General features: G+C 36.8%; 1 protein-coding gene across 2 annotated transcripts in view; it reads right to left on the reverse strand.

The window, feature by feature from the left end:
• tmem260 (transmembrane protein 260) overlaps window positions 1-21490 on the reverse strand; it is a 114042-nt gene that overhangs the window by 73109 nt on the left and 19443 nt on the right. For both annotated transcript variants that reach the window (XM_039741426.1, XM_039741425.1), the window contains exons 2-3: window positions 18741-18772; window positions 6798-6949 (exon numbers count right to left, since the gene is read on the reverse strand). In XM_039741426.1, coding sequence (XP_039597360.1) covers window positions 6798-6949; window positions 18741-18772 — 184 coding nt within the window. The remainder of the gene's footprint in view (window positions 1-6797; window positions 6950-18740; window positions 18773-21490) is intronic.

Genomic DNA, 21490 nt, shown 5'->3' on the forward strand with positions numbered 1-21490 from the left:
CACAACATCATGGCTGCGTAGGAGAAGGATCCGGGTACTGAAATGGCCAGTCTGCAGTCCAGATCTTTCACCTATAGAGAACATTTGGCGCATCATAAAGAGGAAGGTGCGACAAAGAAGGCCCAAGACGATTGAACAGTTAGAGGCCTGTATTAGACAAGAATGGGAGAGCATTCCTATTTCTAAACTTGAGAAACTGGTCTCCTTGGTCCCCAGACATCTGTTGAGTGTTGTAAGAAGAAGGGGAGATGCCACACATTGGTGAAAATGGCCTTGTCCCAACTTTTTTTGGGATTTGTTGACACCATGAAATTCTGAATCAACATATTTTTCCCTTAAAATAATATATTTTCTCAGTTTAAACTTTTATTCCGTGATTTATGTTCTATTCTGAATAAAATATTAGAAGTTGGCACCTCCACATCATTGCATTCTGTTTTTATTCACGATTTGTATAGTGTTCCAACTTTTTTGGAATCCGGTTTGTAGTAGAGAGATGTGTTTGCTGACGATATGATCGCCTTTTGGGGACAGTCGTGGTGGGTCTTGTGTAGACTGGTGAGACGTCCCTGCCATTAATCGACTGTGATGGCACTGTCAGTCCTCCACTCGTGTGCGTGTCTTCATAATCCGAGCTGACGACCTCATAATCGTATACGTTGAAAAGAAAGTGCGAATCGCCTTAATATTAGTTTGCAGCGGTGTAGAAAAGGGGTCCCGTGTTTGCACTTGTCTGGGCGATAGCTCAGGGGGAGGATGAAAAAAATTAAAAGTGCTCACTTTGACTTAAGGCAGAAACGCAGTCAGCGTCTCAAAGGAGGGCACAGCTATGCGCGCGCGCCGGCTGCTCGACTTTCACTGGGCAGGAGACCCCAGTTTTTGCAGACACGTTCACGATATCAAAAGTCTCAGCGCTCTTTGGAGGTCATTCATATATATATATATATATATATATATACATACACACTGCTCACAAAAATTAAAGGAACACTTTAAAGAAACACATTAGATACATCAGATCTTAATATGAAGTTGGATATCTATACAAATAACGACAGGGCAATGTCTTAGGAACAAAAGGATGCCAAGTCTTTTAATGGAAATAAAAGTTTTCTGCCTACAGAGGGCTCAATTGTGTAGACACCCTAAAATCAGAGTGAAATGAAGATGTGGCAGGCTAGTCCATTTTTTCAAAAACTTAATTTCTGCTACTCAAAATGCTTTTCAGTATCTTGTGTGGCCCCCACGAGCTTGTATGCATGCTTGACAACGCGGGGCATGCTCCTAATGAGACGACGGATGGCGTCTTGTGGCATTTCCTCCAAGATCTGTATGAGGGCATCCCTGAGCTGTTGTACAGTCTGAGGAGCAACCTGGCGCGCCTAATGGACCGAAACATAATGTCCCACAGATGTTCTATTGGGTTTAAGTCAGGGGATCGTGAAGGCCATTCAATTGTTTCAATTCCTTCATCCTCCAGGTACTGCCTGCATACTCTTGCTACATGAGGCCGGCATTGTCGTGCATTAGGAGGAAACCAGGACCTACTGCACCAGCGTAGGGTCTGACAATGGGTCCAAGGATTTCATCCTGATACCTAATGGCAGTCAAGGTGTCTTTGTCTAGCTTGTAGAAGTCTGTGCATCCCTCCATGGATATGCCTCCCCAGACCATCACTGACCCACCACCAAACTGGTCATGCCGAATGATGTTACAGACAGCATAACATTCTCCATGGCTTCTGCAGACCCTTCAACGTCTGTCACATGTGCTCAGGGTGAACCTGCTCTCATCTGTGAAAAACACAGGGTGCTATTGGTGGACCTGACAATTCTGGTATTCTATGGTAAATGCCGATCGAGCTCCACTGCGCTGGATTGTGAGCACAGAGCCCACTAGAGGACGTTGGGCCCTCAGACCACCCTCAAGAAGTCTGTTTCTGATTGTTTGGTCAGAGACATTCACACCAGTGGCCTGCTGGAGGTCATTTTGTAGAGCTCTGGAAATGCTCATCCTGTTTGTCCTTGTCCAAAGGAGCAGATACCAGTCCTGCTGATGGGTTAAGGACCTTCTATGGTTCTGTCCAGCTCTCCTAGACTAACTGCCTGTCTCCTAGAATCTCCTCCATGCCCTTGAGACAGTGCTGGGAGACACTGCAAACCTTCTGGCAATGACACACATTGATGTGCCATCCTGGAGAAGTTGGATTTCCTGTGCAACCTCTGTAGGGTCCAGGTTTCGCCTCATGCTACCAGTAGTTACACTGACCATAGCGAAATGCAAAACTAGTGAAAAAAACAGTCAGAAAGGATGAGGAGGGAAAAATGTCAGTGGCTTCCACCTGTTAAACCATTCCTGTTTTGGGGTCATCTCATTGTTGCCCCTCTAGTGCACCTGTTGTTAATTTCATTAACAGCAAAGCAGCTGAAACTGATTAACAACCCCCTGTGCTACTTAACTGACCAAATCAATATCCCAGAAGTTTCATTGACTTGATGCTATACTCTGATTAAAAAGTGTTCCTTTAATTATATATATATATATATATATATATATATCAAAATACCTCGCCGCAGCGAGAAGTAGTGTGTTAAAGTAATGAAAAGAAAAGGAAACATTTTAATAATAACGTAACATGATTGACATTGTCATGAGTGTTGCTGTCATATATATGCCTGCCTAAATAAGTCACCTCGCTTCGCTCTTACTTTTTTACCGTTCATTTAATCAATGGCTGGTGGCGGAAAAATTATAAAATGGAAGAAGGAATACACTGAGTATAGCTTTAACAAAACAATTATTGATGGCGAATCGATTATTCATAAAGCTTGAATTGGTGATCTGTTTTTCTGTGTTAACCTTATATTTTTTCATACTTCTTCTCAAACTAAGGTGGTGCGAGGGTAAAATGAATAGGGATGCGCTGATCAAAGTAATCGGTGTACCAGGAAATCATGCATTGACAAAAGTTCCCCTTTGCTTGTAATTCAAAGTGTGATTAAATGCATTATTTTTTAACGCATTATGAAGCACATGCATCAAAGCTTCTCAGCTGTGCTTGTGCTAAGAAAAGGAAAGATTTTAAAAATAACGTAACACAATTGGCAATGTAACCTTTTGTAAGCAGTGCCTGGAGGATTCAGTGTGGAGAAACTCTAGAGACAGCGTGTGTATTAACTTGTGGATTTTTCTGTGAGTATTTGGTGGCAGTGTGACAAAGTTGCTTCGAAAGATGGTGTTAGCCGCGGAGCTCAGCTGAGAGCGAAATTAGGTAAATGAGAGGGGAGATGATGACGTGACTCCCCCACCCGCCTTAACTGTCAATCCCCCACAAACACAGTCTCTCGGAATTTGCATAAGCACACCCCTTCACGTGCAATTTGAACTTAGTTACAAAGTGATCAAAACTCTCGTTTATATCCTGCGTCCTCTCATTAAACTTGTATCCCGCATTACCTGTGGGCATGAGAAACACCAGCGGCAGCCTGTCTATGAACTTAATTTAAAGTTTAGGTTTACACCTTGCTTTCTTTCCGAAGTAGCAGCACTCATGAATATGGTAGTATATGTCACTCGCTCGCTTCTTATTGTTTCGCTGCCTTCTCAATTATATAATGCATGTTTTCTTCAGTGCTTTTTGGAGGTCTTCCTGGTTTTCTACGCACTGCGTTGACAGTCAGTTCACGTGATTACGTGGGAGGCGTGATGATGTCACACGAAACTCCGCCCCTCACGGCTTTCGAGCTCAACTCTATTGCAGTAAATGGAGAAAAATACCTTACAGTTATGACCATTACACGTAGAATTTTGAAATGAAACCTGCCCAACTTTTGTAAGTAAGCTGTAAGGAATGAGCCTGCCAAATTTCAGCCTTCTACCCACACGGGAACTTGGAGAATTAGTGATGAGTCAGTGAGTCAGTCAGTCAGTCAGTCAGTGAGGGCTTTGCCTTTTATTAGTATAGATTCATAAATATTTTACTAGAAGACAAAGCATAATCTATGGGAGGTTCCTATAACCCCCATAAGTTGAATGAAATTGGTGTATTCTACCTACTTCTATCTGCTTCAATTAAACATTAATCTTCAGTTAGTGACCAGCCTTGCTATGTGTAAGGTGTAGAGGGCATATGGTTTTAAATCGTGCCTACAGGCCTTTTGAATGTGTGAAGTAACTCGTAAAATAGCACTTATTTAAGTGCAAAGCCGTACATTTAAAGCGTACAGAAGAAGAAACTAAGATTTCTTAAGTATAGAAGAAGTTAAGAATCTTTAAGCATAGAAGAAGAAGTAAAGAACTTTTAAGTATAGAAATAACTAAAGTTTCTCAAGAAAAGCGAAGTTTAGAAAAGATACATTTTTCTTTTTTTTGCCTTTTATTCTACATGTAACTACTTTTTTCTTTATTCTTGTGTGAATTATTTGATTTTAACTTTCACTAAATATTTTTAAAACAAACTTTTGGACTGAGAGATTTCTTTCAGCACGCATTCGGCGGCTAAACTCCGTGTTCAGATTTTGTTTTGGCTTTACACGAGTCGCATGATCATTACGAAAGCATGCCCAGGCCCAGAATGTTAAGTGCGGTGTGAGTTCAGGCTAGCAGGGGAGTAAGGAGGTGGAAAATCGAGCTTGAGCACAGTACGAAACAAACGTGCCTAGTGTGAGTACACCCTTAGATCCCATCACAGAAGGTTAAAAATGACAAATGTTAAAACATAAGCATGTGGGGTATCATTTTTGACAATTTGAATTATGAGTTATTAGATAATTAAGTGATTAGGAATATGACGTTATTTTTCATCCTTTACTAAGGATTTAGCCCCCTATCAGGGGGTGAAAAATGTCAAATTTCTATTACAACCAAAAATATTTAGACCTAAATATTTTAAATTAAATATTTGAATATTTCAAAGATTTTATGCAATTATTCATGATCATTATACAATTTAATTGAAAATCAGAAATATTACACAGTCCAGCGCCACTATGGTATATGGGTCCTAAAATTCATCAGTGCCTAGCAGAGCTGTAGCAAATTAAGTAATGTAAAACAGACTTCATTTCCATCATTTCTTTCCCTGAATAAAGCAACCCAGCAACATTCAAAGAGATATGCATGATTTTAACAGCAAGCTTCCTCATTTCCCAGAACCAAATTAGTAATACATTTAACTATAAAATAACACTTGTAATAAATAGCCCAATAAGAACAGGTTTTCTGTTTATAAAGTCTAAATTAAATTGAGTTGATGAGGGTATAAAAAGTATTTTTGCATGACCACTTTGATACCTGCAAGAACTACTGCATGAATGCACAAATCATTTTGAAAATTTGTGCACCAAATCTGAGAGGGCAAAGTGCAATATTTCAGTGTGAAATACTGTTCCATCATCTGTAAAGACAACAGTGACACATTGGTGCTTTTCACCATTGCAGATATTAATTTATTCAAACAGTTTTACAGGTGTGTGATGGATGGCCGGCCATTTATCCCGGCCAATACCCCCAAGCCGCCAGGTGGAGCCCTCCTTGCAGCGTGGAGGTCCCCAGAAGACATTGGAGTTTTTATGCAAAGCCCTGCTGGATGCCGTGGGGGCCACAGGAGGGAGCTGCAGGGAGGACCGAGGGCTTGCCCTGTGACCCGGAGGTTCGTCACAGGAAGAGCGACGGACTTCCGGGTTGAAGAAAGGGACTATTTACCCTGACCCGGAAGGAATAAGGACTTGTGGACTATTGGGCAGAAAAACTTCCGGGTCAGGAGGTATAAAAGGATTGTGGGAGCTCCCAGACAACGAGCTGAGCTGGGTGGAAGGGTGGCAACGTGTCTGGGAGCTGGAGGATTGGTTTATTGTTTATTATTGAGTATTTGTGAATTATATGAGTATTGTGGAGAAGAGTGTGCTTTGTGCACTGTGGGAGAAAAATAAAGTCAACATTTGGACTTTTACCTGGTGTCTGGAGATGTGGACAGGGGTTCAAGGGAGCGAGAGCGCCCCCTATCGTTCACAGGTGATAGATAGAAAGGCCTGCCAAGAAACTAGAAGCTTCATGCTTATAGCAACAAAAATTGAGATTTTATAAACCCACCTCATCTACAATATGGAAAAAAATAAAATGTGTTTGGGGGAAATTAAAATTAAAAACACTAAAATTTAAATAACTGTCTCTTCTAATTCAGTCATCAGTACAGGCAATGGTTGAAAGTAATGTATACTGGTAACAGTCAAGAATAAAGGGCAATTATAAAGAAAATAATAAAAAAAACTGAGTTAAATCATTAGCACATAATTTGGTTAAACACAAAGCTGTGCAATGCTCTGCACTCTACCAGCAGATATTCCTGTTTAGTAGCAGGAGTTATAGAATATACAAGACTGTATCAATTCTTCACACATTTAATTTTACCAACTGAAAACATGTTTAAAAAGACATACAAGCTGACTCTGAATTATCAAAGGGATTTTTTGAAAACCGGCTGATCTAGTTACTTTAAAAAAAAAAAAAATCTTGGTGATTATACACCTAAAACTTGCGCAAATACGCTGTACTTAAATGTCAGGAAACCACACTATAGTTTTAAGAAAATGATTAAGATACCTCAATAACATTTACTGCCAAAGTTAACAGAAATAATTCTGAAAAATCAGTATTTTATAAAATAAATAAGGGGGCGTACTCTACAAAGAACTTAAAATATGAACTGATTAACAGTCATCTGCACGTCCCTAGTGTGATATAAATTTGAATTCTAAACTGGAGAAAAAGTAATAACTAAGTCTGACACTTTCACCTACCTGTAAGTTGCAAAGCACAGGGCAGCACTCGACATTGCACCCAGCAGGCTATTAAGCAAGTTGACACAATATGCTGGAGAATTCAAGAAAGTTAGTTTAGAAGCCAGGTAAGCAAGTAAAGTGAACAGAGGGTACCCTGGAGGGTGGGCCACCTGTAAAAGTTAAGTAAGATACAGTATTAATTTTAGCCATGGTAATCATGATCATTTAAGTGAAAATACTAATACACTATCAAACTTTCATGTTGAGCCTGCTTAAATTTAACAGACGAAAAATAATAAACTTTTTTTAAATACAGTAACTTTAACAATCCATTCTTTTCCATTTTCCCAACACACTTATCCAGGACAGGGACACAGGGCAGAACTTAATAATAAGCACTATAAATAAGTAAATGAAAACTATTAACAACATACTTAGAGTAAAACTAAAGGCAACAACATATCAAAAAATTGTAAGGTTGACAAAGATAATACAGTGGTGTGAAAAACTATTTGCCCTCTTCCTGATTTCTTATTCTTTTGCATGTTTGTCACACAAAATGTTTCTGATCATCAAACACATTTAACCATTAGTCAAATATAACACAAGTAAACACAAAATGCAGTTTTTAAATGATGGTTTTATTATTTAGGGAGAAAAAATCCAAACCTACATGGCCCTGTGTGAAAAATAATTGCCCCCTTGTTAAAAATAACCTAACTGTGGTGTATCACACCTGAGTTCAATTTCCGTAGCCACCCCCAGGCCTGATTACTGACACACCTGTTTCAATCAAGAAATCACTTAAATAGGAGCTGCCTGACACAGAGAAGTAGACCAAAAGCACCTCAAAAGCTAGACATCATGCCAAGATCCAAAGAAATTCAGGAACACATGAGAACAGAAGTAATTGAGATCTATCAGTCTGGTAAAGGTTATAAAGCCATTTCTAAAGCTTTGGGACTCCAGCGAACCACAGTGAGAGCCATTATCCACAAATGGCAAAAATATGGAACAGTGGTGAACCTTCCCAGGAGTGGCCGGCCGACCAAAATTACCCCAAGAGCGCAGAGACGACTCATCCGAGAGGTCATAAAAGACCCAAGGACAACGTCTAAAGAACTGCAGGCCTCACTTGCCTCAATTAAGGTCAGTGTTCATGAATCCACTATAAGAAAGAGACTGGGCAAAAACGGCCTGCATAGCAGATTTCCAAGACGCAAACCACTGTTAAGCAAAAAGAACATTAGGGCTCGTCTCAATTTTGCTAAGAAACATTTCAATGATTGCCAAGACTTTTGGGAAAATACCTTGTGGACTGATGAGACAAAAGTTCAACTTTTTGGAAGGCAAATGTCCCATTACATCTGGCGTAAAAGGAACACAGCATTTCAGAAAAAGAACATCATACCAACAGTAAAATATGATGGTGGTGGTAGTGTGATGGTCTGGGGTTGTTTTGCTGCTTCAGGACCTGGAAGGCTTGCTGTGATAGATGGAACCATGAATTCTACTGTCTACCAAAAAATCCTGAAGGAGAATGTCCGGCCATCTGTTCGTCAACTCAAGCTGATGCGATCTTGGGTGCTGCAACAGGACAATGACCCAAAACACACCAGCAAATCCACCTCTGAATGGCTGAAGAAAAACAAAATGAAGACTTTGGAGTGGCCTAGTCAAAGTCCTGACCTGAATCCAACTGAGATGCTATGGCATGACCTTAAAAAGGCGGTTTATGCTAGAAAACCCTCAAATAAAGCTGAATTACAACAATTCTGCAAAGATCAGTGGGCCAAAATTCACCCAGAGTGCTGTAAAAGACTCATTGCAAGTTATCGCAAACACTTGATTGCAGTTATTGCTGCCTGGGTGGCCCAATCAGTTATTAGTTTCAGGGGGCAATTACTTCTTCACACAGGGCCATGTAGGTTTGGAATTTTTTTTCTCCCTAAATAATAAAACCATCATTTAAAAACTGCATTTTGTGTTTACTTGTGTTATATTTGACTAATGGTTAAATGTGTTTGATGATCAGAAACATTTTGTGTGACAAACATGCAAAAGAATAAGAAATCAGGAAGGGGGCAAATAGTTTTTCACACCACTGTATTTATCGGTCCATTTTAAATAAACCAAATTATTACAATTCGATGTTGTAAGGAGATTATAGTTTGGCATCAGACACAAGACAGGAACCAATCAGGGCTACAGAACACAAGTACACAGAAGGGCAGCAAAAAAGAACGATCAGTGTTTTAATTTTAATGGAGTTCTGGTATACTCACAAAATATTTTCAGCTGCAACCTCTCTCTCTCTCTCTCTCACACACAAAGCCCTGTTGTACCAACTCTCACAATCCAGTCAATGTCAATATCCTAAATCAATATTATTTACACTCACTCATAAGAGAACTCCATGGCTGCAGATTTTTATTTTAATCAATTTCACAATCAATTCATCGTTATACATTTTAATTGATCTTATTGTTTAATTATCTTGCCTACAAATATTTGTTTAAAATTCATACTTTTTGTATTCTTTGCCACATATTTAAATGAATACATTTTACCATTTTTTTTTAATTTAGCTATTTCTGTACCAGTGCAGATACAGTTGTAAAACAAAACTGAATACTAAAGAGGAACAATAATTTAAGTACCATTTTCACTTCTTTGAAGTGCAGAAAAATGAATATGGCACAGAAATAAGTGCTCCCCTTTAGCATTCAAGGCTATTTGTATCTGCATCTCCACTAATCAATGCCCATCTCCAGCATTTAGATACAATAAAGGGTGCAAACCCTATAGAACAGGGTAAATTACAAACAATAACTGCAAAGAAAACTTTTAATGTTAAAGTTTTGGCAAAAATATAAATGTTTCAGAATTTCTTAGAGCAAGATAAAAAAGCAATAGCTGACTAAACAATGGGATCAGTTAAAAGTGTGAATGATACACTGATTGTGAAACTGGTGGGAATAAAAACTTGTAGCCACACGGGTCCCCTAGGACTGAACATGGGAACCACACTGTTCTAAATGAATGTTTCATATGACAGCAGAATGTATCCACCTGACTTTAACTGTATATGAGTATTCAGTGCTGGTATACTCTTTAAATTAAAAATCAATTACTTCAACATTATTCTTAAAATTACATACTAAACTTTCTGTTCAGCAAGTGTGTGCAGGATGCTATATGTCATCATTGCTAGTGATGTCTGTAACAAAAAAGATGTTTATGCAGAGAGGAGAGACCAAGTCCAAGGAAATGAAATGTACACTGCCAGTTTAACTGCTCACTTGAATACTTCACTAAAGAATTGTACAAATGGGCGCATTTACCTCTGGTTTTCTTCAGCTGTTCTGGAGAAACGAAAGATAAACACAGTCTTCTTCATGCAATTGACTATTCTGAAATTACATCAAGTGTGTCATAGCACACTACAACACATATCTGCTGGTATTTAGTTTAATTTGGTATGGTATATCATTTTAAAAATGGATATACCAGCAGACATCGAGCAACACCAAGACTTATTCAGACATTTTATCAATCTTTCTCATAATGGAAATTGACTAGAAATTGGTTTACAAGACTACTACTACTCTTAAAGGCAGTAAGTACAGAAAGAGAAGAGTGTTAAATTCATCACATTTTAATCTATATCTCAAAAGGAAGCTACATTTGATAACTACAGTGAGATGTGAACACCAAGCAGATAAGCATAAAGACTGGTGGGCCACACTGACTGCTTCCATAACTGTTGGATTACTGGCATAGTGACATAGACACAGTCTCCTAAAAGGATCACAACGGCGTAATAAACTTTATTAAATAATAAAACTTATTAGAACTGTTAACCCGATTTAGTTCATTCTTCCCAGCTTATACACACAAAAAAGGCAGGCTATAATAAGCCTTATACCATACATAAGGCAAAAGCCTACAAAAGCCGTAGCTTCACCATTGACTTTAATTGGATTTAAGAAACTGGTTGCAAATTATAGCATTCTGTACTTCTAACTTGGTATAAAAAAAAAAAAAAAGTGTATAAAAAAAACCTGTAGCCTCAAAGTAAATTAAGCATGGGCAAAAGCAGATTAATTAAACTTCCTTAATGCCTATAAGAGTTAATGAGCGAATTGATTAAACAATACGGCTAATACTTACCCCAAGCTCGCAGGCAGCAGTGATCAGCTCTCCTGTGGAAAAAAAGAAGAGCGAAATTAATGTAAACCCAATAATTACTATTAAGAGATGAGTCCCCTCCAAAGTTTTCCCAATCCAAATACTTGCACTGGGGTTTTGCATTAATTTGCCTGGATCAAAACCTGCAAATCTTCCCAGCGTGACATTTCCTAAGCGGCTCACATGCCGCCTTCATCTTGCCTTTCCTTGTTCCCCAGACCCCCGCTATTGTGGCCCTCCTGTATGCCTGCCTCCCAAAACTGCCAGATGAGACAGACCTTCCCTCCAGACCACAATGCAGCAGTACAGTTAGACCATAAGCACCAGACAGAGACACTATGAAGCACCAAAGCAAGACAACTGGGTTTGGCAGGACTTGACGTATCAGGAAAGTTCACAGTAAACTGGAAATCTGCAAATCCTGTGGGACACTCAGCAGCTACTCCCCTGCTTAATGATTTTGACATATACCAACCTGGGACAAATGATAATATTCTCACTTATAAAGAAAAGTCAACTGCACTGATAATTGAGGAGAGCTCGCTTCAAATTAAGTGTTATCAATGTACAAATACCGTAGCTTATTTATGAAGTGAAATGCATTCCCTGGCTTTAAAAATGTAATACTATGTGGACATCAACTAAAATTAATATTTGCTGCATTCCTCAGATAGATACTTCTAAACAATACAAAATGTACAATACCATTTACGGTCTAGTCCTCAATTCTAAGAATCAAGTCCACATCCTTGAAACAGACAGAGAAGTTTGAAAATGAATGAATGAATGATGCAGATAAGATGAAATGTAATGAATAAATGATTAAGAAATAAATTGTTTGACTGAGATAAAATCTAAATCTTAATGTTTAAGGGTTTTTATGTAATTATAGCTTTAGTCTTTTTTTCAAACATCAAGGGGAAAGAATACTTTGTTGTTTCGCCTATATTACCTTTTTTTTTTTTTTTAATAGCAATCACAATTTTAAATGAGTCACATTAAATATTATAACCCGTCAACATAAGCATACACAATACAAATGAGTAAATCTATGCCTCAAAACAGGCAAATTCATGTTATGGTGGGACTTGAATGATAATGCTGCAGTAGTCAACAAGTCATTTTAACATTTTAACCTGATCTGATACACACTGCTCAAAACATATGTGATAATAATACAGTACATCTTATCACAGATACTTTAATTCCATACAGTAGATAAAACAATTAACATAGTAGATTGCTTAAATCAAGATAGCACTAACATCTATCCAGCCACAATAGCCTTTAACAAGTGGAAGGGTTATAAGGGTACCCAAATTTCAGACATCATTATGATACTAAGTATTGACGTTTTTGATACTATTTTCGATACCCAATACAGTATATAACTCAATAAAAAAAACAGATTTAAACAAATTAATATTTTGTACACATTATAATCTTAACATTGTTGAAAACAAATAATAGAACTTTTAGTCATTAAATACAAATACTTCAAGCAGTGCAATCATTTGTAAAAAGTATGAGTTCAGTTCTGTAAACAATAAAAAGTAAAGAAGTTTAAATCCAGTCAGCCCTTTTTTTTTTTTACATTGATGAAAAAAATACTGAAGTAGTACAATAAAATGTTACAAATACAACTAACTTTTCAATCTTTTGTAAACAGTATATATAGGAAAATATTAAAACATATATTAAATAAACATTCAAGTAATAAAGAGCATTCATGTGAACTTTTGTAAACAATAGTTAATAAAAGTAACACATAGATGACTAACACATTTAAAGGCTTTGTATAAATACAAACAGTGCACACTGCATTTTGTGATAAACTACAATGTCTTTGTAACTTTCACATTCTTTGCAAGAAACACTAGCATGTCAATGTCCCCTTCCATGAAGCCACTGCATTCTTTGTTGGATTTCAAATAAGCACTGATGTACTAAATACACACTCTGAGCACACAGAGGAAGTAGCCTCACTGTTTATGCAGAAGTTGGCAGGTTGGGATAAAATAGGCAAAGTCTGAGAAAAGCAAAGTATAGCACGGTATGAGTAAAGGACATGCTGTGTTTCTGAAACATTATTATAGGGAATTACTTTAATAGGTGATGCTATATTTAAGCAATATTGTAGCTTATAACATTGCCAATAATTAGGAAGTGAAAAGGGCAGCTGTCAGTTCATCAGACCAGCCGAGATCACTGAAGGGTCATTTGTTCCAATTCAGAAGCATATACTTTACGATCCTATCCAGATAAAATGCTATCAGCTTGTTCCAACATTTTGTATGCAGTCCCCTAAATTAACAATTAGGAACCATACTACTTACATTTATCTAAGCAAAAGATGCTTTCTGTAGTTATAACTTAGAGCAGGGGTTCTTAACCTGAGGTCCATGGACCCCTAGGAGGTCTGTGAGGGTCAGATAAAAATTAACATTTCTAATCACTATACAGCCCGGTATAGAGCTATGCGCTATTACATACCTTTGTGAATCAGGGTTTTCAGCACTTTTTTTTCATTAAAATGAAAAGTCAAAATAGATTGGATGTCATACATGATATGCTTGTCACCACTCCAAAGTTTCATATTATTGTTCAAGGCAAACAAGAACAACCTTCTCGTTCAAATAAAGCATATAACAAGAGAGTAAATGTAGTAGTACAAGTAATGATAGTGCTGTAGAAAACGTAGTAGTAGTAGATCTGCTTTAATTTGCACAAGAGGACTGTATTTTATAATTATGAGTGGTCATTACTTTTTGCATAAAAAGGACTGCTTTTTAGATTATTTACTTAAAAGTTTAACAATACTTTGTGTATGTCATATGTATGAGACAATCAAATCTCGATAAATAAAGTACATTATATTCATTGCATGCAAAGTTATGTTTATGAGAGTATTTCTGTGGAAGGGGGTCCATAGCCTTCATCAGATTCTTAAAAGGGTCTGTGACTCTAAAAAGGTTAACAACACTTACTTACATGTTCAGTCACAATTTCGAATTATTGCGTTTTTACTTCTGATATAGCTTACACTTGCTTGCTTACACTCTTTAACATTAACTACTTTAACCTTAAGATTTTCAGTAAACAATAAAATGGAACCATAAAGGTGGCCAAGCTTGGGACTACTAACTTGATACCACTAGCACGTGTGCATCACTCATTAATTATAATTCAGCTGTTTAAATTAAGTATTACAAAGGCATAAAAAAACAACTTCAACACTGCTGATCACAAAACAATGTCGATTTTCTCAGAAAAGTAAATCATCATATAGTATACGGAGAGAAACTGAGAAATTTGACACCAGAAGAACAAATATCTTTTGTTAAATAAAATTATCAAAAAGCATCAGCCTCAGTTTGTGATATGCGCTAGATCACACTGTGAAAGAAAAATTCAACTTAAAAAAAAATGGTAGTATGTTTACAATGATTAATAAATTAATTGTTGGGAGGTTTTGAAGTAACTTTACCAAATACATTATTACTTGGTTGAAGGGACTTTGCCCTCGCCAATGCAAAGTACTGATGTTACTTCTCAAATTACTATTGCCAATTTATTAGCAAAAAATAATTCAGTAAAACATAGATGTAATGAAATGCCCTCTATTCAATGAGGGAGAATATAACACAAAAAAATGACCTGCTTTAAGTAACAGTTCACTTAATATGCCTGTTAAAGTATTAACTTCAATTAGTGAAATTTTAAGTAATTGTGGTTACTGGATAGATAGATGAGCTCTCTTTTGTCCCACTTTTAGATTTAGGCTCATATTCAAGCTTACCCTATATATATATATATATATATATATATATATATATATATATATATATATATATATACACACACTAATAAAAGGCAAAGCCCTCACTAACTGACTCATCACTAATTCTCCAAGTTCTCGTGTAGGTAGAAGGCTGCAATTTGGCAGGCTCATTCCTTACAGCTTCCTTACAAAAGTTGGGCAGGTTTCATTTCAAATTCTACGCCAGTAATGGTCATAACTGGAAGCTATTTTTCTCCATCGAAAGCAGTGGGGGCGGAATTTCGTGTGACATCATCACGCCTCCCACGTAATCACGTGAACTGACTGTCAACGCAGTGCGTAGAAAACAAGGAAGAGCTCCAAAAAGCGCTGAAGAAAACATGCATTATATAATCGAGAAGGCAGCTTAAACAATAAAAGCGGCGAAAGTGACATATACAACCATATTCATGAGTGCTGCTACTTGAAACAAAGCAAGGTGTAAACCTAAAGTTTAAATTAAGTTCATAGACAGGCTGCGCTGGCGTTGTCATGCCCACGGGTAATGTGGGATACAAGTTTAATGAGAGGACGAGGATATAAATGAGAGTTTTGATCACTTTGTAACTAAGTTAAAATTGCACGCGAAGGGGTGTAATTTGGACAGGGGTAGTTTTTTTTTTTTTTAAAACAAGCATAGACCTCAAAAGCTAGACATCATGCCAAGATCCAAAGAAATTCAGGAACACATGAGAACAGAAGTAATTGAGATCTATCAGTCTGGTAAAGGTTATAAAGCCATTTCTAAAGCTTTGGGACTCCAGCGAACCACAGTGAGAGCCATTATCCACAAATGGCAAAATATGGAACAGTGGTGAACCTTCCAGGAGTGGCGGCCGACCAAAATTACCCAAGAGCGCAGAGACGACTCATCCGAGAGGTCATAAAAGACCCAAGGACAACGTCTAAAGAACTGCAGGCCTCACTTGCCTCAATTAAGGTCAGTGTTCATGAATCCACTATAAGAAAGAGACTGGGCAAAAACGGCCTGCATAGCAGATTTCCAAGACGCAAACCACTGTTAAGCAAAAAGAACATTAGGGCTCGTCTCAATTTTGCTAAGAAACATTTCAATGATTGCCAAGACTTTTGGGAAAATACCTTGTGGACTGATGAGACAAAAGTTCAACTTTTGAAGGCAAATGTCCCATTACATCTGGCTAAAAGGAACACAGCATTTCAGAAAAAGAACATCATACCAACAGTAAAATATGATGGTGGTGGTAGTGTGATGGTCTGGGGTTGTTTTGCTGCTTCAGGACCTGGAAGGCTTGCTGTGATAGATGGAACCATGAATTCTACTGTCTACCAAAAATCCTGAAGGAGAATGTCCGCCATCTGTTCGTTAACTCAAGCTGATGCATCTTGGGTGCTGCAACAGGACAATGACCCAAAACACACCAGCAAATCCACCTCTGAATGGCTGAAGAAAACAAAATGAAGACTTTGGAGTGGCCTAGTCAAAGTCCTGACCTGAATCCAACTGAGATGCTATGGCATGACCTTAAAAAGGCGGTTTATGCTAGAAAACCCTCAAATAAAGCTGAATTACAACAATTCTGCAAAGATCAGTGGGCCAAAATTCACCCAGAGTGCTGTAAAAGACTCATTGCAAGTTATCGCAAACACTTGATTGCAGTTATTGCTGCCTGGGTGGCCCAATCAGTTATTAGTTTCAGGGGGCAATTACTTCTTCACACAGGGCCATGTAGGTTTGGAATTTTTTTTCTCCCTAAATAATAAAAACCATCATTTAAAAACTGCATTTTGTGTTTACTTGTGTTATATTTGACTAATGGTTAAATGTGTTTGATGATCAGAAACATTTTGTGTGACAAACATGCAAAAGAATAAGAAATCAGGAAGGGGGCAAATAGTTTTTCACACCACTGTATTTATCGGTCCATTTTAAATAAACCAAATTATTACAATTCGATGTTGTAAGGAGATTATAGTTTGGCATCAGACACAAGACAGGAACCAATCAGGGCTACAGAACACAAGTACACAGAAGGGCAGCAAAAAAGAACGATCAGTGTTTTAATTTTAATGGAGTTCTGGTATACTCACAAAATATTTTCAGCTGCAACCTCTCTCTCTCTCTCTCTCACACACAAAGCCCTGTTGTACCAACTCTCACAATCCAGTCAATGTCAATATCCTAAATCAATATTATTTACACTCACTCATAAGAGAACTCCATGGCTGCAGATTTTTATTTTAATCAATTTCACAATCAATTCATCGTTATACATTTTAATTGATCTTATTGTTTAATTATCTTGCCTACAAATATTTGTTTAAAATTCATACTTTTGTATTCTTTGCCACATATTTAAATGAATACATTTTACCATTTTTTAATTTAGCTATTTCTGTACCAGTGCAGATACAGTTGTAAAATAAAACTGAATACTAAAGAGGAACAATAATTTAAGTACCATTTTCACTTCTTTGAAGTGCAGAAAATGAATATGGCACAGAAATAAGTGCTCCCCTTTAGCATTCAAGGCTATTTGTATCTGCATCTCCACTAATCAATGCCCATCTCCAGCATTTAGATACAATAAAGGGTGCAAACCCTATAGAACAGGGTAAATTACAAACAATAACTGCAAAGAAAACTTTTAATGTTAAAGTTTTGGCAAAAATATAAATGTTTCAGAATTTCTTAGAGCAAGATAAAAAAGCAATAGCTGACTAAACAATGGGATCAGTTAAAAGTGTGAATGATACACTGATTGTGAAACTGGTGGGAATAAAAACTTGTAGCCACACGGGTCCCCTAGGACTGAACATGGGAACCACACTGTTCTAAATGAATGTTTCATATGACAGCAGAATGTATCCACCTGACTTTAACTGTATATGAGTATTCAGTGCTGGTATACTCTTTAAATTAAAAATCAATTACTTCAACATTATTCTTAAAATTACATACTAAACTTTCTGTTCAGCAAGTGTGTGCAGGATGCTATATGTCATCATTGCTAGTGATGTCTGTAACAAAAAAGATGTTTATGCAGAGAGGAGAGACCAAGTCCAAGGAAATGAAATGTACACTGCCAGTTTAACTGCTCACTTGAATACTTCACTAAAGAATTGTACAAATGTAGCATTTACCTCTGGTTTTCTTCAGCTGTTCTGGAGAAACGAAAGATAAACACAGTCTTCTTCATGCAATTGACTATTCTGAAATTACATCAAGTGTGTCATAGCACACTACAACACATATCTGCTGGTATTTAGTTTAATTTGGTATGGTATATCATTTTTAAAAATGGATATACCAGCAGACATCGAGCAACACCAAGACTTATTCAGACATTTTATCAATCTTTCTCATAATGGAAATTGACTAGAAATTGGTTTACAAGACTACTACTACTCTTAAAGGCAGTAAGTACAGAAAGAGAAGAGTGTTAAATTCATCACATTTTAATCTATATCTCAAAAGGAAGCTACATTTGATAACTACAGTGAGATGTGAACACCAAGCAGATAAGCATAAAGACTGGTGGGCCACACTGACTGCTTCCATAACTGTTGGATTACTGGCATAGTGACATAGACACAGTCTCCCTAAAAGGATCACAACGGCGTAATAAACTTTATTAAATAATAAAACTTATTAGAACTGTTAACCCGATTTAGTTCATTCTTCCCAGCTTATACACACAAAAAAGGCAGGCTATAATAAGCCTTATACCATACATAAGGCAAAGCCTACAAAAGCCGTAGCTTCACCATTGACTTTAATTGGATTTAAGAAACTGGTTGCAAATTATAGCATTCTGTACTTCTAACTTGGTATAAAAAAAAAAAAGTGTATAAAAAAAACCTGTAGCCTCAAAGTAAATTAAGCATGGGCAAAAGCAGATTAATTAAACTTCCTTAATGCCTATAAGAGTTAATGAGCGAATTGATTAAACAATACGGCTAATACTTACCCCAAGCTCGCAGGCAGCAGTGATCAGCTCTCCTGTGGAAAAAAAGAAGAGCGAAATTAATGTAAACCCAATAATTACTATTAAGAGATGAGTCCCCTCCAAAGTTTTCCCAATCCAAATACTTGCACTGGGGTTTTGCATTAATTTGCCTGGATCAAAACCTGCAAATCTTCCCAGCGTGACATTTCCTAAGCGGCTCACATGCCGCCTTCATCTTGCCTTTCCTTGTTCCCCAGACCCCCGCTATTGTGGCCTCCTGTATGCCTGCCTCCCAAAACTGCCAGATGAGACAGACCTTCCCTCCAGACCACAATGCAGCAGTACAGTTAGACCATAAGCACCAGACAGAGACACTATGAAGCACCAAAGCAAGACAACTGGGTTTGGCAGGACTTGACGTATCAGGAAAGTTCACAGTAAACTGGAAATCTGCAAATCCTGTGGGACACTCAGCAGCTACTCCCCTGCTTAATGATTTTGACATATACCAACCTGGGACAAATGATAATATTCTCACTTATAAAGAAAAGTCAACTGCACTGATAATTGAGGAGAGCTCGCTTCAAATTAAGTGTTATCAATGTACAAATACCGTAGCTTATTTATGAAGTGAAATGCATTCCCTGGCTTTAAAAATGTAATACTATGTGGACATCAACTAAAATTAATATTTGCTGCATTCCTCAGATAGATACTTCTAAACAATACAAAATGTACAATACCATTTACGGTCTAGTCCTCAATTCTAAGAATCAAGTCCACATCCTTGAAACAGACAGAGAAGTTTGAAAATGAATGAATGAATGATGCAGATAAGATGAAATGTAATGAATAAATGATTAAGAAATAAATTGTTTGACTGAGATAAAATCTAAATCTTAATGTTTAAGGGTTTTTATGTAATTATAGCTTTAGTCTTTTTTTCAAACATCAAGGGGAAAGAATACTTTGTTGTTTCGCTTATATTACCTTTTTTTAATAGCAATCACAATTTTAAATGAGTCACATTAAATATTATAACCCCAACATAAGCATACACAATACAAATGAGTAAATCTATGCCTCAAAACAGGCAAATTCATGTTATGGTGGGACTTGAATGATAATGCTGCAGTAGTCAACAAGTCATTTTAACATTTTAACCTGATCTGATACACACTGCTCAAAACATATGTGATAATAATACAGTACATCTTATCACAGATACTTTAATTCCATACAGTAGATAAAACAATTAACATAGTAGATTGCTTAAATCAAGATAGCACTAACATCTATCCAGCCACAATAGCCTTTAACAAGTGGAAGGGTTATAAGGGTACCCAAATTTCAGACATCATTATGATACTAAGTATTGACGTTTTTGATACTATTTTCGATACCCAATACAGTATATAACTCAATAAAAACAGATTTAAACAAATTAATATTTTGTACACATTATAATCTTAACATTGTTGAAAACAAATAATAGAACTTTTAGTCATTAAATACAAATACTTCAAGCAGTGCAATCATTTGTAAAAAGTATGAGTTCAGTTCTGTAAACAATAAAAAGTAAAGAAGTTTAAATCCAGTCAGCCCTTTTTTTTTTTTACATTGATGAAAAAAATACTGAAGTAGTACAATAAAATGTTACAAATACAACTAACTTTTCAATCTTTTGTAAACAGTATATATAGGAAAATATTAAAACATATATTAAATAAACATTCAAGTAATAAAGAGCATTCATGTGAACTTTTGTAAACAATAGTTAATAAAAGTAACACATAGATGACTAACACATTTAAAGGCTTTGTATAAATACAAACAGTGCACACTGCATTTTGTGATAAACTACAATGTCTTTGTAACTTTCACATTCTTTGCAAGAAACACTAGCATGTCAATGTCCCCTTCCATGAAGCCACTGCATTCTTTGTTGGATTTCAAATAAGCACTGATGTACTAAATACACACTCTGAGCACACAGAGGAAGTAGCCTCACTGTTTATGCAGAAGTTGGCAGGTTGGGATAAAATAGGCAAAGTCTGAGAAAAGCAAAGTATAGCACGGTATGAGTAAAGGACATGCTGTGTTTCTGAAACATTATTATAGGGAATTACTTTAATAGGTGATGCTATATTTAAGCAATATTGTAGCTTATAACATTGCCAATAATTAGGAAGTGAAAAGGGCAGCTGTCAGTTCATCAGACCAGCCGAGATCACTGAAGGGTCATTTGTTCCAATTCAGAAGCATATACTTTACGATCCTATCCAGATAAAATGCTATCAGCTTGTTCCAACATTTTGTATGCAGTCCCCTAAATTAACAATTAGGAACCATACTACTTACATTTATCTAAGCAAAAGATGCTTTCTGTAGTTATAACTTAGAGCAGGGGTTCTTAACCTGAGGTCCATGGACCCCTAGGAGGTCTGTGAGGGTCAGATAAAAATTAACATTTCTAATCACTATACAGCCCGGTATAGAGCTATGCGCATTACATACCTTGTGAATCAGGGTTTTCAGCACTTTTTTTTCATTAAAATGAAAAGTCAAAATAGATTGGATGTCATACATGATATGCTTGTCACCACTCCAAAGTTTCATATTATTGTTCAAGGCAAACAAGAACAACCTTCTCGTTCAAATAAAGCATATAACAAGAGAGTAAATGTAGTAGTACAAGTAATGATAGTGCTGTAGAAAACGTAGTAGTAGTAGATCTGCTTTAATTTGCACAAGAGGACTGTATTTTATAA

Source organism: Polypterus senegalus, chromosome 18, assembly GCF_016835505.1.
Source record: "Polypterus senegalus isolate Bchr_013 chromosome 18, ASM1683550v1, whole genome shotgun sequence".
In the NCBI taxonomy this organism is placed as follows: Eukaryota; Metazoa; Chordata; class Cladistia; order Polypteriformes; family Polypteridae; genus Polypterus; species Polypterus senegalus.